The sequence below is a fragment of the Phyllostomus discolor genome, chromosome 5 (assembly GCF_004126475.2).
Source record: "Phyllostomus discolor isolate MPI-MPIP mPhyDis1 chromosome 5, mPhyDis1.pri.v3, whole genome shotgun sequence".
In the NCBI taxonomy this organism is placed as follows: Eukaryota; Metazoa; Chordata; class Mammalia; order Chiroptera; family Phyllostomidae; genus Phyllostomus; species Phyllostomus discolor.
The window spans coordinates 152,494,966-152,520,500 of NC_040907.2; the positions used below are offsets into that span (position 1 = coordinate 152,494,966).

General features: G+C 39.7%; 1 protein-coding gene across 3 annotated transcripts in view; it reads right to left on the reverse strand.

Annotated features, from left to right (window-relative positions):
- Positions 1-25,535, reverse strand: part of LOC114496468 (dynamin binding protein) — a 97,118-nt gene that overhangs the window by 63,918 nt on the left and 7,665 nt on the right. The window contains exons 1-3 of one of the 3 annotated variants that reach the window (XM_036027140.1): positions 24,148-24,492; positions 6,280-6,433; positions 3,262-3,384 (exon numbers count right to left, since the gene is read on the reverse strand). In XM_036027140.1, coding sequence (XP_035883033.1) covers positions 3,262-3,384; positions 6,280-6,424 — 268 coding nt within the window. In that variant the 5' untranslated portion in view covers positions 6,425-6,433; positions 24,148-24,492. Of the gene's footprint in view, positions 1-3,261; positions 3,385-6,279; positions 6,434-24,147; positions 24,493-25,535 lie in introns of those variants that run through there. The other 2 variants (XM_028511910.2, XM_036027141.1) reach the window with 2 other exon arrangements.

Below are 25,535 nucleotides of genomic sequence, written 5' to 3' on the forward strand. Positions count from 1 at the left end.
TATAAACTCATTTAATCATCACAACTACCCCAGGGTAGGGTATCATTATCCTCATTTTATAGATAAGGAAACAGGTCCAGAGAACTCCAGTATGTAGCCTGAAGTCACAGCTATTTAGTTGTGGAGTTGGATTTAAATTTATGGATATCAGAATTTTCATCCCCTGAGCTATAATGTCTGCTTTAAATACATATTTATAATTCTATGTAGATATAACTTTTATATAATTTTAGAATTAAAAATATGTATGTAAAAATACATAATTTTTTCTCTTATGAATTCCAATGATATTTCTGAAATATAAGTAAATAACAACTCAAGGCAGTATGATAAAATGAAACAGATCTCAAACGTTATCACACATGCTCTTAAAGATTCCAAATCTCCTCCTGACATGTATTAAATCACCAAAGGTTTACTTTCCTAGAACAGGAGGAGCTTCACTGATGGAACTACGGAAACAAGAAACAACAGGATTAACAACACCACAGCACAGAGATAAAGGAATGTTTACTACTCATGAGCTGAGACTCTGATCTAACCGGAAATTTTCAGTCTAAGAAGTAAAAGGGCCATTCCAAGCACTAAACTTGAAAGTCAGGAAGTCGAGACTTGAATCTTATAAACCAAATGTGGTATAAAACAATACTTTCACTTTTAGTAATTTCATTTCCAACTAGTAAAATTAGTACCTGTTTTTAAAAAAGGTTTTATTTATTTATTTTTAGACAGAGGGGATGGGAGGGAGAAAGGGAGGGAGAGAAACATCAATATGTGGTTGCTCTTGCATGCCCCCTACTGGGGACCTGGCCCACAACCCAGGCATTGTGCCCTGACTAGGAATCGAACCAGTGACCCTTTGGTTCACAGGTTGGCACTCAATACACTGAGTCACACCAGCCAGGGCTCAAATTAATACCTGTTAATGTGGACCATCATGTATAGAAAACAAGAATTAAAAGCATTCCTGTGCCTCATGCTAAACTTCCCAGAGGAAGATAAATTACACAGGCACATGTAACTTCCCCATCCTCAAAGGCTTCTGCATTCCGGTTCGGAGACAAGTAGAGCCAAAAGAGACATGAAAATCTCAGAAGGAAAGAGGGCTGAATAGTCAGTGTATTTTGCAGCAACAGAGTATCAGAGAAGACAAGATAAAGCCACTGATAACCAGTATACATCTTTCAACTCTTTTCCTATGTATCCTCCTCCCAACATGCCCCCCATCCCCAATCTTCTTCCCTTGGGCTCCACTTATATCTTTAAACTGACCAGGCTTAATTGGTTAAAAGCTAGTCAAGATAAGATCTACAGATTCCAGGACCCAACACAACCTTAGTACAAATGACTCACACCAGGGTCTTCCTGAGAATCTGGGAATCCCCTAAGGTGCAAAACACATTCAGAACACATGAGACTAGTCTTCCAATAGAAGGCATTCAGCAGAAAATTTCTCTCTTTCTAATACCCAAGGCTTGATTGCATAAGATATTATGAAGCAAAAAGCTACTTCTACAAGCCACATCCTCAAATTCCTCAAATGTTGTAGACATACTGTATATATTTTTTAATTCTTGTATTATTGATTTAATTGAATGTATTAGGGTGACATCGATTAATAAAATTATATAGGCTCCTGGTGTACAATTCTGTGATACATCATCTATATATTTTATTGTGTGTTCACCACCCCAAGTCCATACAGCATACTTTTTTTTAAAGATTTTGTTTATTTATTTTTAGAGAAAGGGGAAGGGAAGGAGAAAGAGAGGAAGAGAAACATCAATATGTGGTCACCTCTCCCATGCCCCCCAACCAGGGACCTGGCCTACAACCCAGGCATGTGCCCTGACTAGGAATCGAACTAGCGACCCTTTGGTTCATAGGCTGGTGTTCAATCCACTGAGCCACACTAGCCAGGGCAACACATAGCATATTCTTAGACCCATGATTTGTTCCAGGAGCCAGGTGTGGGAAAGGACAAGTCCATGCCATCTACATCCTCTGCACAGCTCTGGGGGAAGCCCTTTCTTCACACCCTGTGACCGGCCTGATGTAGCCACAGCCCTCCAATGCAAGGTGAGTAGGCACAGATAAGGTTCCCTGCTATAACATCTTGATCTATTTCTGCCTGCCTTCCCAACACTGAATAGCAAGGAAGTATACAGACCACAGGCAGAGTCTCAGTGTAGAAGGAAGTGCAAGAAACTCTCAAAATAGATTTTGAAATTAAGGTCAAAATCCAATATTCCTTTCTTCTCACTGACCAAAGGCTAAGGAGGTTTGTGAGGTTTCTCCCTTTTATCTCTCCCTCCCTCTCCCTCTCTCTCTCTCTCTCTCAGATGTCTCTCATATGAGCACAGAGTTTAAGAAACTAAGCCTATCCCTTTCGTGCATTACTCAGAAGAGCAAGTAACAATATCAATAACATATCCAATAAATTCTACCATTTTGATGACTGTTCTCTGAGTCATCACAAAATTGCATTGATTGTTAAGCATCACTGTGAAACACTCCTGGTGTCTGTGCTTATGCAGAAGTGCACGCCCTTCATCAAGCACACTTGTTGGAACAGCTCACAGGCCATCTTTAGAAGTTCACATGTCTATCAGAGCACAAGAAGTGGGAAATACTTGGAACATCATTAAGACCTGGTTATGACTATTCGTTTTAAACTGTTTCCAATTAAAGTGGTTCTGATGAGAACTTTAATAACATTATCTACTGCAGAGTAGTAAGATGGGGCTATTTTGCCTCTGTCTCTCTATTTCCATACCACAGTTCCCGCCCTACTATTATGCATTAGTAAATAGTAATGTGGTTAGCAAAGCCATACCAGTTTTTATGAGAAAAAAGATAAATATAGTCTGAAGTGTGACCACAGCATGGGGCAGTGGAAAAAGAATACTGGATTTGTAATCAGGTGATAGGATCCACATTCTGAGGTCAAAACTCATCTGCGGGTAACACTGTTTGAATCTTATTTTCATCATTTGTTAAATGCAGCTAATAATGCCTACTCTGCTACCTCCCAGGTCTGTGTTGTGGACCAAATGAGAATATATCTGTGAGAAAATACTGTGAAAATTATAAAATGCTACTAAAATATAAGACAATGTCATTGTCAGCACTATCTTGGTGTTGCTGAAGACCCTCCAAAGGTTAGACACTTTAAAAAAAAATTCCAAAAAAGATCTAGTTGTCAGAATGCACCAACCTCATCAATCTTATTTTAAAGTCTATTCCTGAGGATCAGCTTACCTCGATGAAGGGAGAGACTGTTGAATTCTTGAGATGTAAATTCACAGATGCAGACAAACAGCCTCTCTCCCTCTTTTAGGCTGGGAATGGTCACAATTTCCACAAAACTACTGGGGAACTGTCCTGAAAATAAAAGCAAACATTACCAACACTGAAGTTTCTTTTTATGTCTGTGTACCAGAACAAAAAACATGTTTTCTGGGCCCATTTATAAGGCTCAATTAAAAAGTCAGTGAGAACACAGAGAATGCAATTCAGTCCAATAAGCATTTATTGAGAGTAACTCTATGCAGAGGGAAAATGAGTAAGTCTTGGTTCTCAAAGATCTGAAAATCTAGTTCAGAATAAACAAAAATGCAACTCTGACACCCAGTGTCCCAACATAGGTATATAAATTGCTATGGGATCTCAGAGAAAGGAGAGAATGGGTCAGGAAGAACATGAAAAAATTTATGAAAAAGATAGCATTTGAGCCCTGGCTGATGTGACTCAGTGGGTTGGGCACCGGTCTATAAACTGAAAGGTCGCTGGTTCGATTCCAGGTCAGGGCACATGCCTGGTTGCTGGTCAGGACTCAGACAGGGTGCAAGGCAGCTGATCAATGTTTCTCTCACACATCGATGTTTCTCTTTCTCCTTCTCCCTCCCTTCCTCTCTCTAAAAAAATAAATAAAATCTTCAAAAAAATTTTTTAAAGAATGCCAAAAAATTAGCATTTAAGTCTAAAGACAGATAGGGTTTTAATAGGTAGTAGTAAAGAGACAGTGCCTGCCATTAGGAAAGCATCAGAAGGTTTAATTGATTCCACCTTCTAAACACCTCTGCTGCCTGTGCTCTACTTACCTCCAGACCCACTACCCTGGTCCAAGCCATCAGCATCTCTCACCTAGATCACTGCGGCAACCTCCCACCCCGCCTCCTGGCCCTTGGTTTTGCTCCTTCCTACCATCCTTCAATCTGCAGCTGTGAGCTTTCTAAAAATCTGATAAAAATATTTTTTAATCACTATAACTTTTTATTTACATATTCCAAGGATCCCAAACAAACACCATTTAAAAATTAAAACGGCAAAGCACTCCACTGAATAAAACTCTCATAGGGTATCACAATTCACAATACAGCTTTTACTCTGACAGAGTTTATTTTACCCTTTATTACAAAGGCACAGAAGTCATCTGAGACCTCAGATATTTACCCCACCACTGCATATTAATGTCGCACTGCTACTGTACAACTTGTTACAATTATCAAAGCTCATAGGACAGTTTTCCAACAACTCATCAGGAAATATAGACTCTTTCTATAAATAATTAAAAGAAATACTGGATTTTAAAAGCAATATAAGGCATAACAATAGGGACCTGAAAATTTCTGCAAGGGCAGTTATATTTCTTGATGGAAGTTAAGGCTTTAACTGTGAATGTGTACTTCCTGCAACAGGCAGAATGGACACAGCTTTGCCAAAGAACAAAATAAATGAGCAACTTCTTTTTTGGGGAGAGGGTTCAGATAATTTTATTTTATGTTTTATTAAATTAATTGGGGTGACATTGGTTAATACAATTATATATAGGTTCAGGTGTACAACTGTATAATACATCACCTGTATATTGTTTCTCTATTTGCATATTGTATTGTGTGTTCACTACCACAAGTCAAGTCTCCTTCCATCATCATTCACCCCCACTACACTCTCTTCTACCTCCAAGGTACTTCTAACAAGCTAAAAAAATACTTTTGTAAGCTCCATGTGAATGCAGTACTGAGGTCATTCATAGATACTTCTATCATTCTGTCAGTTTCCAGTCTTTCAGAATATGTACTTTACAGGTCAAGAGTTCTGAATTTGGTTGTAGACATCAAGGTGGAGGCCTCTACAGTGCCGCCTGCCCCAAGGTTTCCTGGGTCTCCTCACCAGGGCAGGGCGGCCCCTAAAAATCTGATAAAAATCTTAAAGCACTTTAATGGTTTCCCTTTCCCATAACTCCTTACATGGCATACTCCATCCTCCACGATCTAGCTTCTGCGCATCTCCCGAGAACCATCCCCCCCTCAACCACGCACACTCCATGCGGTACTGCACATTTCTCAGTCCCTCTGTGTTCTCTCTTGCTCCAGGGACTCTGAGCAAGCAATTCTCTCTGCTTATCCTCTTTGCCTTGCTAATTCCTACTCATCATTTCTGTATCAGCTTAGATATCATTTGCACTGGGAAATAACCGATTATCTACCAAATATGGGTTAAGTGACAACAAAGTCTGTTCTAAGGGCTGTATAACATACATACTCCAACCCAGACTTACATAAACATATGCAAGTTAAGGATTGGATTTAACATAGGGGCATAGGGTGGGGAAAGACTTCCACCCTTCCTTAAGCTAATTAATGAAAGAAATTCGTGCTAATGTGTGTTTTAAAGAACAGAAGAAAGGAAACCAGGTGCATGGAAAACAGGAGACAGGTGCACAAGGGAAAAGACAGCTTTAATAAATTTAGGTCAACCATGGATCTAGGGAGAAGTGAACAGGATGCATCATGTTCCTTTAACAGAATGAAAGAAAGGGTGGAAAATGTTAAAAGAAGACAGCCCGATAAAACAAGGTGGAGAACATCTTATGTTCCATAAATCACAGATAAAAACTAGCAGGGAAAAGCAACAGCAAATGACAGAGGGGTTCTGAAAATGTACTGCATGTTTTCAGAAAAGAAGTAACAATGCTGAATACGAAGGATAAAAACCTGGGAAGGGATGGGAAAGAAATGAATAGAAAACTAGGCTGGGGGCAGCTGGTATCTAACCATTTGAACCTTTTGAGGGAACCAATCAGGAGGGATGGACTGATAATAGACATTCTCTCCTTGCCGGCAGAAGTCACAGTAAATATATACGGAAATCAGGAAAGGATTCCGAAGTTTTTATTGACTTGAGTTTCCCATTTAAGCTTTATTTTTTAACAGGGAAGGAAGGGAGGGAGGGCTTGTGGTCCATTTTGTACATGAAGAGTTATGAGCTTCTTACCTGAAACATCTTCCTTTTTTCCTAGAAGCCAAAATTCATCCACCACTGCCAACACCTCAATAATATCTCCCACAAAGAGTGGCAGTTCTTCTGATACGCTAGGGCAGAAGTCAAAGATGGCTCGGACCACTGAGCCGACCTCCATGTCTTACACCTGGAGAAAAAGGTCACAAGACATGGAAAGCATAAGACACTGTAATATAGATCTATATTCTGAAATTTATAAGACTTAAGATATAAAGATACTTATAATAAAGTCAAAGCTAGCAAGTAAAAAAATCTATGCTTAAAAATATCAAAGTAGGCTGTTGCTGGTATGGCTCAGTGGGTTGGAGCATCATCCCATAAACCAAAAGGTTTCTGATTTGGTCCCTGGTCAGGGCATATACCGAGGTGGCGAGCTCGATCCCCAGCTGGGGAGTGCACAAGAGGCAGCCAATATATGTTTTTCTCACATATGGATGTTCTCTCTCTCTCCCAGTTTCTCTCTAAAAGCAATGGAAAAAAAAAAGGCCTCAGGTGAGGATAAAAAATATCAAAGTAGTCTCATTTACTCTTTTTTTTTAAGATTTTATTTATTTTTTAGAGAGAGGGGAAGGGTGGGAGACAGAAAGGGAGAGAAACATCAATGTGTGGTTGCCTCTCGCTCACCTCCTACTGGGGACCTTGCCTGCAACCCAGGTTATGTGCTGTGACTGGGAATCGAACCAGTGACCCTTTGGTTCACAGGCCAGCACTCAATCCACTGAGCCACACCAGCCAGGGCTCATTTACTTCTTTTAAAATAATAATTTCCTCATACATTTTTCATGTGATTCTTAAAGTCATTCTGGAACTAGAAAAAAAAGTGATATACCTGTGAGCAATATAGAAAAGATATAAGTTATGAAATACTGACGTCAAATATGCTTCAAGTGGGCAAGACGGAAATTAACATTTTTCAAGTACCAGGCAACAGGGTATTTTAAAAATACAGTATTTGAAAAGTAGGAATTTTAAATATGGCACTTCATTTATTCCCCATAACCATTTTAAAAATTAGTATACAGAGGCTCAGTAAGTTAGAATACTTAATTTGTCCAAGCTCACAGAGTTAGTTCATAGCAGCAGGGCCAAGAGTCAGACTGAGGGTATTCTGGCTCCTACTACTGAGACTGTGTTTGTAAGAAAAGTTTAATGAGACGTGAAGAACGGCAGCAGGACCACACCTCAATGGCTGAGATTTCAAATGTACTGAAAAAGTAAAAATTCATAAAAAGGACAAAGATGGGCTATGTAGATGGTATCGCCAAGCAAGACTTTATACACTACACCAGCTCAAGAATATGGTTTTTTTTTTTTAGATTTTATTTATTTACTTTCAGAGAAAGGGGAAGGGAGGGAGAAAAAGATGAAGAGAAACATCGGCATGCCTCTCGCATGCCCCCAACTGGGGACCTGGCCTGCAGTCCAGGTATGTGCAACCCAGGTTATGTACCCTGACTGGGAATTGAATCAGTGACCACTTTGTTAGCAGGTCAGTGCTCAATCCACTGAGTCACACCAACCAGGCCCTTAAGTACATGTTTAAGCAACAGAAATTGAAGAAATAAACAGCGGACATATGCCCACATGTAAACAATCAGCCATGATTAGCTACATTTCTTCCTAGGTCTTTTATAAGGAGTAGTCAAGGGTCCAAGACCCAAGTCTATTTTTCTTTCTTTCTTTTCTTTATTTATCAAGTATTTATTTGGTTTTGGTAGAGATGAGGATTCTAACTTCCATCTCATATATAACTATAATCACATCAAAAAGCACTAAGTGCCTAATTACAAAAAAGTAAGAGATGGTTATAGCTCTACTAAGTTTATAATCTAAGAAAACAATGATACGGACAAACATGTCAGGCATATGATAAATGGTTCAGTATACTAATGCAGAGTACCAATGAGATTTTAATGAATCTTATATAGTACATATTTGGCAAAGACAATTAAACATTACATGTTTAATTTGTACTGCTGAGTAAAAACTTAACATCTTTATGTCACTAGAACTTTTTTCTATAATGAGATGATTTGAGTCTACAGTGGAAAAGTGGCTAGTAACATCTCCCACATCCTCTGCCCTCCCCTACCACACATTTTCTTTAAATATTAAAAAAAATCTAACTACAATCATACACAGAGGAACCAGCATAATGTGAATGCAAAGTATGAGGCTTCTGGAGTCAGAGAGACCAATGTTCAAATCCCAGGTCCACGGCTTATTAGCTATTTCACCTTGGACATATTCCTTAAATAAACCCTCTGGGCTTTAGTTTCCTTGTTCAGAAAAATGGAGGTAATCATACTGTCATAACCATCATTAAGAGGATGATGATAATGTAAAATAATTATAACCATGCCTAATATTCAATGAGCACTACTACTACATGCCATGCATTGTACTACATACGTCCTTCGCTGAGTCTTCACAACAACCCCATCATATATTATTGGTTCCCATTTTACACGTGAGGACGCAGGCTCAAAGAGGTGATGTAATCTGTCCAAGGTCTCACAGTAAGTCAGAGATGAAACTGGGAACCCAGATCTGTCTGTCTCCAAAGCCTAGGACAGGGCTGGTACAGTAGGTGCTCCATAAATGTTAGCAATTGTTACTAAACATCATTTCCACAATCAGCTACAAGCTCAAATCTGTGTCACTGATATGGCATCACTAAAGAATGTGCTACTTCAAGTGTAAACACTACAGAATTTACCATTTCAGCATGTCAAAACTTGGTTAACTTTGGACCATGTTTAAAAATAGACACACTATGTATCTCTCTGCCTTTTTCAAAAGAAGACACTGCACATGACCTATTCTGTGGCTGATGGATGCAAGTTCATTATGAAAAGCACACATTACTGTGCTGTGTTGTAACATATAGTATCCGTGCTGTTTAGCTTCTAAGTCTTTCTCTTTTATTGTCAGCCTCCCCTCTGCTATCGGTTTATCTCCTCTGTCAGCTTTTCCAACCTCTTCCTAGATTGTTGCTTATAATCCACCAGGGGCGGGGGACCACACAGACACTGCCGAAATTATTAAACATTCCCAGATAAATAAAAAGTAAACAAACTCCAAATGAGAGGTTAACAAACTCTTCTGTGGTGGTAAAATATGTGTTAGTGCTGGAGTTTTTCAGCGGTTATTTTTTATGTGCTCGGAGGCCCTGTTCTTAGTTTCTGGCTGTCTTCCAAAGGGCTGAAGTTGCCAGATGTCAGATTTCCACACAAGGGTGGTGTCATAAATATTTTTTTCTAAAACAAACATAGTATTTCGCAAACCTCTTAGCCATCTATACGTTATTAAACCCACTCCTCAGGATTGAGACAAGGTGGATATTATTTTCCTTCTACTACATTTTCTCAAATTCTGTCTCACTATCTGACTAAATATATACCCCATTATCTAAAATAGTCAATACCAAGTGAAGAATTAGTATAAGCCCTTCAGGATGACTTAGAGAGCTGCCCTGTCACACAGAGGAGTAACCTCTGCCATCTGAAAGAGTTAAGGCTTCTCCCTGAGAACTTCTTTGCTCTACCAGAAAATGACTCAGAGGCAGAGGAGGGTCTGGCTCCACAAATACGTTTACTGACTGACCTCCTACCCTATTGGAATGAGTGCGTAATCGCTGATGCATACACACCCTGAAAGGGCGCTGAAGTCAGAGCCTGGCTAAGTCACAGGATTCGGGCATCTGATCAGGAAGGAGATCTTACTGTCCTCTGTTTCAAGTGAAATGTCAGGAATTTCACCTCAGTCTTCTCTATACATAGAATACACTATGAAAAGCAACTATAATTGTTCCTATCTGGCCCATTTTAGAAGCCTGAACATATAATTTGAAACAACCAGAAATAGCTTATATAAGCTATTCCGCCAACTCCAGATGGAGGTCAAAGGAACTGCAGGGGAAATCAGAACACAGATGTGCTTGAGAGGCAGCAGAGGAAATAACCGCTCGCACGGCACGGGTCAGGGACGTCAGAAACCTGCCGTGAAAACTCCCCTCCTCGTGCTGGTGGACGCCTGCACGTCCACGTTTGCAGAGTCATTCTGCACTGGACACATAAACATCCTTAATTCTCCAAACCCTTGTCGAATGTAAAACTCCAACGGGAGACAGATCGTTGTCTGTTTCGTTCACTGGTCTGGGCAGTGCTTGGCACATATGACACTCAAATATTTGGTGAGCAAATGATTTATTCAACTTTAGGAAAATACATGAAACCATTCATATCAAAATCTCGACTTCCACTTACCTAAACCTAAACCATCTCTTCTCCACAAATGGTTTTACCTTCCCACTTACAGAACAGTGTCATATAAATCTTCCAGATCAGCCATTAAAATCTGAGGCTTCTTCACTTCCTCCTCTGCAACCCACAGACGGCACGCTAATGGCAACTGCTACCATCTGAGAACCTACTGTTCCCGACACTGAGCTGGGCGCTTGTATCATCGCGGCACTGCAAGGCAGGGACAGGGCAGTGGGGCCAGGGTGCATGGCTCAAATCCCAGGGCCACCTCTGAGCAATTCGCTGAACTCTCTAGCGAACAGCTAAGCCAGAACCAGAATTCTGGTCTGTTTGACTCCAATGCCCATGTTCTTTTCACTGTAAACATTGCTTCTCTTAAATCTCACTGATTCCTCCTTCAAAAGCTTCTTAGCTTTCATTCTCCTCTCTCTGGTTCTCCAACATTTTATTATGAAAAGTTTCGGTGATGTTAAAAAAATGTTACACCCACCTCCTAGATTCTACCATTAATATCTTACTGCAGTCACTTTCTTACTTATCATCTCTTTATCCATTTATCACTCTGCATTATTTCTGATGCATTGCAAACATTTTTAATTTTATTTTTGATGCAATGAAAAATAAACCACAGACATTTCCACATTTATCTTAACTAGAGCTTATTATTTGTTTATAGGGTTTTTTTTTTTTGAAGTACTGTTTTCCTCTCTTCTTGGCCAAAGATATAATTCTTTTCCCCTGACTAATCTGTCAGTGAAACTGGTTAATCTTTTAAACTGCCCATTTTTACTCAGTTGCTTAAGAATTTACAAGGTCTTCCTATTTTCACATATTCAACATATTCATCAAGCCAAATGGAGTCAAACTCCCAGGCAGGCTAAAAATTTGGCACTACTGAGTAGGCTAATCATCTGATGACCCTTTAACTCAGCATTCTTTAAATATTTATTCTCTAGTCCTGTTGGTGGCTGACGAGAGCATTTACATTCTCTCCTCCATTGTCCTAAGCAACTGGACTCCTATCCCAAAGTATCGTATCTATTCCACATAGGAAAAAGTAAAACCCTGCAGATAACCTGACCGCTGACCACTCATCTCAGAAGGAGACTTAAAGAGGGAGCCTGACTTGAGGAAGGTCACATTCTGTCTTGGAGGGGCATAAAATATACTAGTATATCAAAGACTGAGACAAGCTAGCCTAGAACCCTTTTTAATACAGCGTGTCTAAACTTGTCTGGCACAGTACACTTTTTTTAGGCCAAACTTCAACTTTTTTAAACTGTATCCCACCGTATTTATCCATAAATAGTCCTTAGTGCAGTCCTACCCCCAAAAGACAAATACTGTATAATGTCACTGACAGGAGGTATCAAGGGTGGTTGCCAGAGGGTGTGGGAGGGGGAAATGGGTACGACAGTTTCAGTTTGAGAAGATGAAACAAGTTCTGCAGACAGATGCTGGTAATGGCTGCACTTAATGTGAGTGTACTTAATGCCACAGAAATGTGCCCTTAAAATGGGAAATTCTATGTTATGTACGAATATATATTTACCACAATAAAAAGATTTTTTAAAAAATGTATGTCATAAAAGGTGTGAGAGTGTGAAAGAAGGCCTGGGAAACTTCAGTAATTTTTAGTAAACAGCATATCTACCAGTCTGGAAGTACTTTACCAAAAAACCTGAGATCACAAACTATAAATGTTTCCCCTAACAGATACTGATTATCAAACAACACGAGGACTAATTTCCCAGGCAGCCTTCTGAGGAAAGATCTGAACCCCGGACAGACTGAGGACGCTAAACAATAAGCATGTGCTATGTCTCCCACTTCCCTTCCCAGGTCTGTCCTACGCCCTCCACCCTACCTGTTCTGTGCTCCCTGAGGCTGACCGTTGGTAAGAACTGCACCCAGGGGTTCCCTTGCCTCTGGCTTCCAGTTGGGTTCAGCCAATGGGTAATACCAGCAGGAGAACTAAAGGTAGAGGGTGGTGAGATTGGGGTATTTAGTCCCCTGGCTCCCTCCCTGCTGGGCTGTGAATTGGCAACGTTCACAGAAGGCCCCCACAAAATAGCTCCTCCTCTCGAGTCAGGCACAGTCCCCCACCCCTCAGGCCTGGGGTGGCTCTCCTGCTAGCCAGTGCAATTCTTTGTTACTTTCCCTGAACCTGCCCATTCCATGTTAAGTAGGACCACCTCAAAGTAACCAATGTTGGTATGCCTTCTACATTCTGCCGGGTCCCTGATGGATACATGCCCAAAAGGATTCTTAGGATTTATGAGAACTATACATTAAAAAAATGAGGAGAATATAGGAAACTACAAAATTAGTTCCCTAAATCTACCAATCTAAATCCAGGTGAGCGATAAGAGCTACAGATAAAAATTTCAAAGGCTCTAAAAAGTATGTAGAGCCCTGGCTGGTGTGGCTCAGTGGATTGAGTGCTAGCTAGCCTGCAGGCCAAAGGGTTGCTGGTTTGATTCCCAGTCAGGGCACATGCCTGGGTTGCCAGCCAGATCCCCACTGATGGGCGCATGGGAGGCAACCACACATTGATGTTTCTCTTCCTCTACTTCTCCTCTCTGTAAAAATAAATAAATAAAGTATTTCAAAAAAAATAAATAAAATAAAATAAAAATGTAGAAAGATATTGAAACATGGGTTTCCCCAGCCCTCACCCCAATCCCCCAAAAGTTAGCCCATTTTTGATGAATTTGGTGCACAGGACCCAGACTCTAGATTCTTAGTTTGAAATGCTGAGCAATCCATTTTACTACTAGGAAAGTAGGACACAATGTGTGAGAATTCTGCAAATTTATTACACTCTCAGAAAGCAGTAACAACACCTTCTGCATTCTTCCTAATGTCACCCGGTTCGCAGCACAAGTGTAAATTCTGGACTCCCAGAAGAACGACATATCCAAACGGGTTTCCTTAACTGGAAGACGACACACTGCGGCCTCTGCTTTCTCATTTGCTCCTACAGAACAGGGCAGAAGCACACAAGAACATCTCTACCCACCGGAGGAGGGCAGGGGAGGAGGGTGCTCTTTGTGGGGACTCTGCAGTACAGGTTCCTTCAGAGGAATGTGCTTTCTCCAGCATCTGGAAATTTCCGTGTCTTGGAATTGAAATCTCCAGAAAACATTATCTTTTGGGAATGGGAATCCATTTTTAAAATGTCAAGGCCTAGCAATGAGTATATTTAACCTCAAAAGCAACAGTGTAGTTTTCTTATTCTTGACAATACCGGACTAAAAAGAACAGTCTTTTTCCTTTGTGTGAAAGGATAAGAGGTGTCAGAAAATGAAGTCTAAATCTGTTTCAGGAAGGAAATGAGAAAAGCGAGGAAAACAGCATTTCCTCCTCTAGTTTATGTCACTGGAACTCATTTTGCACAGAAGGTCAGCAGTCACCAGCAACAGGGAAGGAGGGAAAGTAGAACCCATCTAGGTCCTGCCCCCCCCACCCACCCCAGAGGCTGAGGGGTGCAGCCTGGGCCCAGGGGTCCTCCAGCAGCCTCTTCTGCCCACTTGTGCTCTGCTGATGCCAGCAGCACTGACTCACACATGCACTTAGGTGACAGGCTATGGAATGTAGGACTGTCAGGAAAAATGAGAAGCCTGTTCTGACTTAGGTGGGGCAATCAGAGAAACGAGGGAAGAAAAGGAAAGGAATCTGCTGTCATAAACTGTGTTAGAACTTACATTACATTTTGCTTCTTCCAAACACGCCAAGTTGGAAGGCAGTAATTTCAGCAGAGGAAACAAAATCTACATCAGAGTTTCTGCCATTCATGGAAAGGCCTTCAAGTCCTTTCCAGGATTTAGTCTAAACAACTCTTATCTAAAACATTCAAATACATATGCATTTAAATGAAGGAAGTTTCAGGACTGGCTTTTATGGTATAGTTGTTTTAACTTACCTAAGGATTCCACACTCACCTCCCATCCCTACATTAAGCTGATGTTTTTAAGCTACTTTTTGTTTATAAATCTCTACATCGCTTTTGACTTTTCTGACAAAACTGCACATTGGAGGAAAGTCCCAAGACTAAGTTTCCAAGACCTGCCAAGTTTGAAGAAATTTACATTAAAGAAACATTTTCAAATAGGTCAACCTAACAGTTCCTCAACTCCCCTCTCAGATTCACATTTCTTATACACAAATCTCAATTATGGGAAGAAATTTAGAATCGCTGACTCGTAAGTAAATGCACTGGGCATGTCTAAGCTAAGTAGCTTAGTGACACATTAAAATTAACAGCTCCCTTGTGCTGTGCATGAAATAAATGCCCAGATGACACATACAATAGCAGCTGCAGAAGTGCAGATTAAGGTGAAACTCTAAAATGAAACATTAGGGTGAGGCTGCATACAGCAAGAGGCACAACGAACATGTGAAAACAGGCAGTGTTTAGGGCAGTTTCCAGGAAAGGCCAAGGACATTCATTAACCCAGTGTCCAAGCTATAAAGATAAATGTTACAGAGAGCAGGGAGATAGACATCTTGTTTCTTCTCCTTATCTGTTTGAAGTACAACCTAGTCTTTCTGCTCAAGAAGGTTGTAAAGGACACAAGGAGTTTCTCTACACTTTGGCCTATCTTCCAGTGTTTTAGAAGGATCACAAAAGGAATTCAGAAAAAACTAAAGATTCAGAGGAAGAAAAATAGGGAGGAGGAAAAAACAACTGCAGTTGGAGTTTAAAATAACTTCATCCTCAGGGTGGGTGATTTAGGTCATTTTAAGGAGCACCAACATCCAAGTGCCATGGAACACAGGCACCGCAGCTTATACAAACAACCGACATAGACTGAAACTCGCCATGTAGAGAAACTAGGAAAGAACTTGGAAAGAAAATGTATATTCAGCATCTTCCAGTTTCTATTAGAATGAACAAGAGAGTTATGCTAAGACAAGGCAAATCTAATGAATTGTGGATTCCTTAGTGTCATGAGAAGGATTTAATGTCCTAAATCAGGATGTTCATCACTAACATTCAACAATAAAAACGTTCACCCGATATAAAAGATATGTCTGGCAGAGAGGAGTGCTGACAGTATGATGTGAAGCCAATAATATATGTATGTGGATGTCAGATGTAGGCCTATTCAAATTTCCCATTTCTTCTTGTCTTAGTTTTGATAAGTTGTATTTTTTTTTTGAGAAATTTGTACATTTAGTCCAAGCTTAAATTTGCTGGCATAACATCGTTCACAATATTCTTTATTCACCCTTTCAAATCTATAATATCAGAAATGTGTATTTTCTCTTCTTTTGTCTTAGTCTTGCTAGGGGGTTATCAATTTTGTAATCTTTTCCAAGAACCAACTTACAGTTTTCTGAAATGCCTATTGTCTGTTTCTATTTCACTGATTTCTTCTTCTATTATTTTTTATTATTTCTTCTTTCAACATTAGGTTTGATTTTTCTTTTTTTCAGTCCTGTAAATATTTATTAACAGATTTTTAAACCCTTCTTCTTTTCTGATAGAAGCATCTGAAGTTATGAATTTCCTTCTAAACACTGCTTTCGCTGTATCCCACAGACTTTTATGTAGTACCTTCTATCTCATTCAACTAAAAATATTTTCTAATTTCTCACATGATTTCTTCTTTTTAATTCTGGGTTATTTAGAAATGTGTTACTCTGCAAATATTCCAAATATCCAGAGCTCTTTCTGTTATTAATTCCCAGTTTAATTCTGCTGTGGTCAGAAAACATACCTTACATTACTTTAATTTTGTATTGCACTGTCTGTGCTCTTAGTGAGTGCTTTATGTGCATTTGAAAAGAATGTATATTGTGCAGTTGTTGAAAACAGTGTTTTATAATTATCAGTTAGGTTAAGGTGATTGATGGCATCATTCAGATCATATATATCCTTGCTGATTTTTAAATCTATGTAAGTACTAAGAAAGAGGTGTTGAGCCCTGGCTGGTGTGGCTCAGTGGGTTGACCACGGGCCTGTGAGCTAAAAGGTCACTTGTTCAATTCACAGCCAAGGCATATGCCTGAGTTGCAGGCCAGGTCCCCGGTTGGGGGTATGCGAGAGGCAACCAATCTATGTATGTTTCTCTCACATATCAATGTTTCTCTCCCTCTCTTTCTCTCCTCCTTCCCCTCTTTTTAAAAACAAATACATAAAATCTTAAAAGAAAAAAAAAGCAGTGTTGAAATAGGGATCTGTGTGTTTTTGTCTTTAATTCTGTCAGTTTTTGCTTCATGTATTTTGAAGTTGTTATTAGGTTAAACAAATATTTAGAATTTTTTTAAATTAGATAATTTTTTTTAAATCTAATTTTTTTAAAGATTTTATTTATTTTTAGAGAGGGAAGGGAAGGAGGGAGAGAGAGAGAGAGAGAGAGAGAGAAACATCAATGTGCGGTTGCTGGGGGTTATGCCCTGCAACCCAGGCATGTACCCTGGCTGGGAATCGAACCTGGGATACTTTGGTTCCCAGCCTGCGCTCAATCCACTGAGCTACGCCAGCCAGGGCTTAAATTAGATAATTTTTTTAATTTACTTTGCAGAGAGAGGGGAAGGGAGTGAGAAAGGGAGAAAAACATCCATGTGTGAAAGAAACATCATTGATTGGCTGCCTCTTGCATGTGGCCAGCAACTCAGCATGTGCCTCGACCAGGAATTGAACAAGTGATCTTTTGGTTTGCAGGGTGGCACTCAACCCACTGAGCAACACCAGCCAGGGCTAGAATTTTTATATAATTCTGATGAATTAACCCTTTTATCATAAAAAAAATTCCCTCTTTATTTCTGCTAATGCTCCTTACCTTGAAGTCTACTTTTTCTGACATTAATATAGGCATGCCAGCTTTTTTTGCTTACTGTTAACATGGTATATCTTTTTCTATTTTTTTAACTTTCAACATATCTATGCCTTTAAAGTTGCATCTCTTTTTTTTTCTATATTGGGCATATGACACTGTGTCATTTTAAGGTGTACAATGTGATGACTCAATACCCTTCTACACTGTGAAATAATGACCACATTAAAGTTAGTTACCATACCCATTACCTCACATAATTACAATTTTTTTGGTGGCAAGAACATTTAAGATCTATTCTCTTAGCACCTTTCAAGAATATAATATCATATTGTTAACTATAGTCGCCATGCCTATGTTAGAACCCCAGGACTCACTCATCCTGTAACTGAAGGTTGGACCCTTTGACTAACATCTCCCCACTTCTCTTAGATTTCCGGCAGGTGTCTACAAGGTGCTCTGGTGTGGTTGTCTTCATATTTCTACCCTGTTGGAGGTTCACTAACTTTTCTGTGGGCTGACGTTTTTCACCAAATTTGGGGATCTTTGGTCATTATTTCTTTCAACGTTATTTCTTCCTCTCTCTATGCTACTCCAACGAGACGTAGGTTACACTACTGGATATGGTCTCGAGGTCACTACAGGGTGGCTCTGCTCGGCCCTCAATCTGTTTTCTCTCTGCTTTTCATGTTGAATAACTTCTCGTTACCTGTCTTCTAGTTCACTGGCCCCTTTCTTCTGCAGTGTCCCTCCTGCTCTGTTAAGGTCCTCCAGTTATTTTTATTTCCAGCTATTGTACTTTTGAGTCCTAGAATTTCCATTCAGCTCCTTTGATTACAATGGTTCCATTTCTCTACTGACGTTCCCATCTACTTGTTCCTTATGTTCATCTCTTCTTTTAAATATCTAAATATATTTACATCAGTTGTTTTAAATTCCTTGTGTGTTAAATCCATCACCTGGGCCATCGCATCATGTGTTGTAGCTTTTCTACTATAGTATGGGCCACATGTTAGCTTATTTGCCATATCTTCAGTTTTCTGTATTCTAGTAATTTTTATTGTATGTTAAACAAGTGGATACTATGTTGTAGAAGGTCTGGATTATGCTGGTTCCTTTAATGAGTGTTGAATTTTTGGTTTGACAGGCCATTAAATTACTGGAAGATCCTCTTGATCCTGTGAGGCTCGATTCTAGCCATGTAGGGTGGGTCTATTTTAGTTTTATCTTAGGGTGTGGCCTTTATTCCAGGATGTTATTACTATTCCTAAAGTTGTTCTATCTGGAGTCTCAGATAAGGGCCTTAAGAGCCCATCAAGGTCTCTCACTCTGGCTGGCCTGGAACTCCATTTTTGAGCACCGTGCACCCTCAGCCATCTCTGCTCAGCTCTCAGCTCCACAGCAGCCACTCTGTGTCAGCCTCACAGTCTGCAGGCCTATGCAGGCCTGGCCCAGCCGTAGGCCAAGGACCTGAGGCAAATCCCCAAGCAAATCCCTGACCTTATGTCCATTTGCTGCTCCTTTACGCTGTCCTACAAATCTCAGCTGTCTCAGTAGCCCAAACTCTGACATCTGCCTCCTAGGTGCATTGAGATGGTTGCTTTGACTTGCTTGCTCCACATCCCTGGGCTCTGGTTGGGAAAGCGCCTCCAGGCAGAGACAGGATGAAAGGAGGGCTCATCGGGATTCCCTCTCTCTCTCCGGGTCACACCCCTGTGCTGCCTGTTGTTCAATGCCTGAAGAAAGCTGCCTCATACTTTTCCCAGTTTCTCAGCTGTCTAGTTTACACTGAGAGTGTAGTAAATCTGATACCATTACTCCATCAGAGACAGAGCATCTCATAGCATTTTTTATTTGCAAATGTTTCATATAAAAGTTCTTGGGTACATAGATTAAAACTTTTGTATACGTGAATCATTGGTTTTTTCATAACATTAGGGTGCAGCCACTGTGGCCTAAAAACACAGCTCTTTCCCCAGTTTTCTAGAACCCTGTAAATCTAGGACTCTCTCTGATTCCACTGTGTGCAGGGAAGGAAGAAGGATTCCTACGATGTCTAAAATTAAACTTTCCAACAGCCAGGTGGAAGAGAGCTTTAAATAGGTAAAATATGATTTATACAAATCAAGACATATTTATGGTTTTATACAGTGAATTCAAATTCATACCAGCAACACTGAATTAAAATAAGACGAGAATCAGTGAATCACCGTAATTCACAATTTTCCCCCAATCCTCTAATATTCTTGACATACCCTGACAATTTTTAGTCATTCCTATACCTGTGTTCATTCACATCCATGTTCATGCCAGGTTTAGCTATTTCTTGTGCTTATAATATATACTCTACGTCAAATTGCTATTCAAAATCTTCACCTTCATGTAATGGAATTATATATCCATACCCTTCACTGTATAGTTATGTAGTGCCTCCCACTGTGGGCAGAGTGAAGTTCCCTGAGACATTTTGGTTGGACTTGGCCATGTGACATGAGAAAGTGTCAGTGGAAATGACATGAGCAGGAACTTCAAACCACATTTTATGGTTTAGCCTGTCCCCTTGTGCTTCTATAACCCACCATAAGAGGGGCATGCCATGGGAAGTCACTGGCCCCACAGCCTGAAGAATGAAGACAAGGGGAAACAGACTTGAACTTGAATGGAAGCCTATAAAGTTCTGCCTAGCCCAGACGAGATCAACCAAACTGTAGCTAGCAAGTTTTCAGAACTATAAAAATGAAAGTAAGTGATTGTAGTAATAAGCTATTGAGATTTTATAGTTATTTGTTGTATAGCCAAAAAAAATTTAAAAAATAAAAAGAACAATATAGGTATTGGATGTTTTGACTGGAGCAGCTGAGCACCTGACTTGTCCATCAAACACGTAATTCATCTGGATAAACTTCTACTACCTTTTAACATCCAGTTCGAATGATACCTCTTCTATGAAACCTACAGGAGTCGTCCTTATCCCCTGTATGCCCTACAGAGCAGGGATTCTTTTGCCTATTTTATTCACGGATGTACATCAAGCACCTAAAGAACTGCCTAGTACATAGGAGGCCGTCCATAAATATTTGCAGAATGAATGATTTAACACACTGAACTACTTTAAGTTATATATCAAAATACATATATATATAGTCACATTCCTAATGATCATGCTACTTTTTCTGACAAGGCTGTACAGGGTCTCACAGGCCTAACTTCCAGGTTAAAAATGTCGGGCTTTGACTTTTAGGCACTTTGGAAGCACCTGAAATATTTAAGTATGAAAGTATAATGATTAGAATTAGAACTGGTTGCAGTGACTGAGCACCCTAAATAAAAAGGGAAAAAGGGAAGTGTGTTTATATGTATGTATACACATACAACTTTTTTCAAATGAAGATAAAGATAGTCTTAAAAAATCATCCTGATTGTTACTGTTCATATTATATTTTAAGAACAGGTTTCTTGAGTTATAATGCACATATTATACAATTCACTTAACGTGTACAATTCATAGGGTTTTAGTATATTCACAACCTTCAGTATTATCAACTCTAGAATATTTTCATCATCTTGAAAGGTGGGAGGGGATAATGGGGGGGAGGGGGAAGGGTTTTCAGGAACAACTATAAAGGACTCATGGACAAAACCAAGGGGGGTTGGAATCAGGGGAGGGAGGTGGGGATGGCTGGGGTTTGGGGGGAGTAGAGGGAGGTAAATGCAGACAACTGTATTTGAACAACAATAATACAACTTAAAAAAAAAGAAAGAAAGAAACTCCATCTCCATTAGCAGTCACTTCCTATTTCCTCTAATAGTCCCCCACCCACCTCCAGGTCTAGGCAACCACTAATCTACTTTCTGTCTCTATAGATTCACCTTTTCTGGACATTTCATATAAATGAAACCATACACTATGTCGTCTTTTGTGACTGGCTACTCTCACTTGGCATACTGTTTTCAAGGTCTTCACACCACTCTGAAATATGAATATGATCAGCTTAAAACATATGTACTGACTGAGAGCGCACACTGCCAAGCCAGACTGCTCAGATGTATGCATATGTGCTAGCTCCATCTTTTTTGAAGTTAAGTGATTTGAGGAAACTTACTTATCTGTGCCGTAATTTCCCCATCTGTAAAATAGGCTCAATAACAGAACCTGCCTCATAAGATCATAGTGAAATTTAAATGAGTAAATATGTGCAAAGTACTTAGAACAGTACCTGCACATAGTAATATATACACAGATGCTGTTATTGTTGTTATTATCTACACTAAAGAGAGGGGGACTGTGGACGGATATCCTGAAAATATTTTTCATAGTCTGGGATTGTGTATTGGTACACAAGAGGTTTGAAAATGAGTGTCTCAGCAGGGAGAGATGGGGAGTGACTGTTAATGAACATGGGTTTCCTTTGAGGGTGATGCAAATGTTCTAGATTCAGCTAGAGGTGGTGATGGTTGCACAACTTTGTGAGTAAGCTAAAAAAAACCTCAATCATACTCTTTAAAAGGGTGAATTTTATGCTATGTGAATTGCATCAATTTTTAGAAAGGAGTTTCTCTATTTCAGACATTGCTATACTCCAAGCAAAACAGTAAAGGCATACATGAATATTTTGCCTCAAAAAAAAGCTAGAAATCTAAATAGCTTCCCTATTCTACCCTTCCCCATGTGACGTTTTCCTGCACTTCACGTTTTAAAAATGTCCCACACTTGTGTTTTATACTGCTATGAGCTGGGAATGGGGGTAGGTAACACAGTGTGGGGTTACATGGACTTTCACTGGGCAGGTCTATGTAAAAAGGCAAACTTAAAAAAAAGAGATCATATTTGCTATTAAAATGTACTAAGTAATAACTATATAACAGTTCAGAGCTCAGACTCTAAAGTCAGAGAGAATTAGGTGCAGTTGCTGGCTCTGCCTTTTCTCAAGCTTTGTGACCTTGGGCAGGTTACTTAAACCCTTCTGAACCTTAGTTTCCTCACCTATAAACTGAAGAAAATAATAGTAATTTACTTCATAGACAGTTATGAGGATTCAATGTGATAATGTCAGTGAAGCATTTAATACAGTTCCTGGCAAAGAGTAAGCCCTCAGTAAATGTTGGTTATGAGAAAGGTCTGAGGATGATGGAGGAGGAGGAGGGGGAGGCCTGTCTTCGTCACCCAGACTCATTGTAACACAAATAATGCAGATGAGGCAGCGACTTCTGGGTCCAGGCTAACTGCTCAAAACTGCTATTGTCTTCTTGAGAGGAAGGGGGAGGAATGATTCTGTGGTTACTGGACACGAGGACAAAGCAATTGACATCCCCCTTGGCTCCAAGCTCTAAATGAGCTGTATATTCACAACAGACTCTTTGGCAGCAGTTTACAAACGAGATCCCTGCACATGGGTCCAAGGAAACCTTTGCCAAATGCCTTCCAGGGGTGGAAGAGGGATATGAAATTGATTTACTCTTCTTAAAAAGTTACCCTATATTTTTAGGAAAACCATCAGCACTACTATTAAATCCTTCAAATGTACTGACCTTTTAAAAATTGTTTTGGGGGGCTTGAAATTTACAAATTTGAGACTGCCGGTGTTCTGCCAGGGATTCCCGCTATCTTTTCTTCGGGACTACTGTGATAACTTCCTAAGTGGTTACCTACTGGTCTCACCTCCTTCTGTTCCACACAGCAACTAGGATTCTCTTTTTAAGTACAAAATCTCATAGTTATCTACTGCTTGAAGTTCCACGGGGCTTCCCATCCATTACTTGTAGGAAAGTACACCTAAAACTCCTTCACAGATCATACACAGCTCATCATGGCCTGGCCCCTACCTCATTCCTGAACACTCTCCACCTACTGTCTAACCCTAAGCTCTAGCCTCACCAAAAATACTGGCAGTGCTCTGCAAGGCACAGCTTACGACACAGCACGACTCCATCTACAGACACCTTACATCTTGTGTGTGTGTGTTGCTGCTACATGTGATTTGGTGTGAATATGAAGTGCCTGTTTTTACTGTTAACTGATCACTGCAAGGAGAGTAATCAATAAGCCAGCAAATCACCTCTGGTTAATACTTTTATTGTGAACAATAATTATATTTTAACTTACAAGCATTCAGAGTCACCAGAAGAGAAGACTAACCAATCCTGACTCCCACTAATAGAATACCAGAATGGACATACTGGTGAAATTTAACACGATTTTCATTAATTTCCTGTTATCAGTGCCTTTAATTAAAGCAAATGTCTTACTTAAAATAACCAATTAGCCTCATAACAAAAGTAGAAGTAGGATTGTAATAAGGTTACTAAATGTCTTTCTCATTCTGCATTAGATTTTTAGCCTTGGCTTATTAACCACCTGCCTTTAAAACTAGATAAAAATACTGACATTGAGATACTTTATTCTTACAACCTTCCTATAAGTAAACATAAACACAGGTTTACACTTCAACAATTTTTATTCTTTTTACTTTAATATTGACTCACTACCATGCAGAACTATCACAGCTGACTAGCAGAAGGCAGCAAAACTAAAAAATTTTTTTAAAAAATGATTTGCGAAACTAAAACATTAAAAAATTTGTTTTTCCCCCATGTCTACAGTGGTCCAAATATTACGATGACTGAACAACATCTAGACAGTGGCAGCAAAAAGAACAGATAATCAAAACTATGAGTTTGAAAAATATATGTATTAGTATTATGCTCCACAGTCTGCTAGCTGCTCAAGAATACAGGACTCGACCAGCCACTAAAAAAAGTCTAGTTTTAATGTAAACTCATTCTCCTCTTACCTGACCCTCCAGGGATTCTGTTTCCTGATAAGCAGATCTAAACTGTAAGACAATAATATCCCAAGGAGGTTCTGGCCCTGCGCCCAGCAATCCTTAAAGCAACAAAGCAACAAGCGCTGTCTAAGAGAAGAGCAGACTACTCGCTCGCTTCTCAACTCTTTCCCCTAACGCAAGGGAACACGAAAATGCCCTGCCAAATAGAAGTTATAACATTCCTTCAGAGGCAAACTGCTTTGAAATAGAGATGGTCTGCTGTTGATAATGTCATTCCCTGACCCCTGGAAGATTTTGGAAAACTCCTCAGAAAAGACTTCTGAGCCAGGCCCAGCTCCGCTGGGTCAGTCCATCCTTTCTATTTATAGCAGCTGAATGACCTGGAACCTCCCGTAGAGACTGACAGATGTAAGGGTGAGTTAACTCACCAAAGGTCAATAAAGTTTTGTACAAAGCCATTTTAAAAATTCCAGAATGAAGGCCAGTTTCTTCAACAAGTAAACCGTAATCAAAATATTAAAATTAAAATGGAAGAAAAGGGAACTTATCGATTAAAGCCACTTAAGAAACAAACACATTAGCTAAATGCAATGTGTGTCCATTTCTTGGATCCCAGTTCAAACAAACTGCTTTTAAAAACTGCAACAAATAGGAAAATTCTGAACATCAACTCGATTCCTAATTATATTAAGGAATTACTGCTCCTTTTTTTAGGTGACAATCACAGTATTGTTGTCGTATGTAAATAACAGGGAATCTTTTTTTTAAGTCATTAGAACCAGAGGATCTATAAAAAGGCAAAGGGGGGTAGAATACAAAAACCAACTCAGCTTTACAGATCTTAAATTCTGTGCTGGATACATGGATATTTATATTATTCTTTATTCATTTTTTAATGAAACCCAGTAAAATGGAAAGAAATACTTATAATTTTAATTCACAAATATTTATGGTTATCGTTATTGTTGTAGGAAAGAAAACGAGACCCATTTGATTAGAGTAAAAAGTGGGGACAGGGAAGTAAATTAGTCCACACGGTGGACTGGGATCAGACTTGAGGCCTAGGCAACAGAGTTTAAGATTTGCTGGGGGAGTGGAAGGTAAGGAACAAGCGTCCAGCCACAGGGTAAGAAATGAAAGCAGTCCGATAATTGTCTACACAGGATAACATTATGGTGTATCTGTGGCAACCGTATTTTCTAGAACTTTATACAGTACTATTAATATGATCTGAGGTCTTGCTTTCTAATAAAGTGACTGGGTACACATGGCATGACTGTTCACCATGAAATCTTGAACCCAATCCAGAAATGACAGAAAAGCCAAAATGTTTTCTGCATTGCTGGGACTGGGGGGAAAGAATAAACTAGAAAGGGGGAGGACATGGGGTGTGA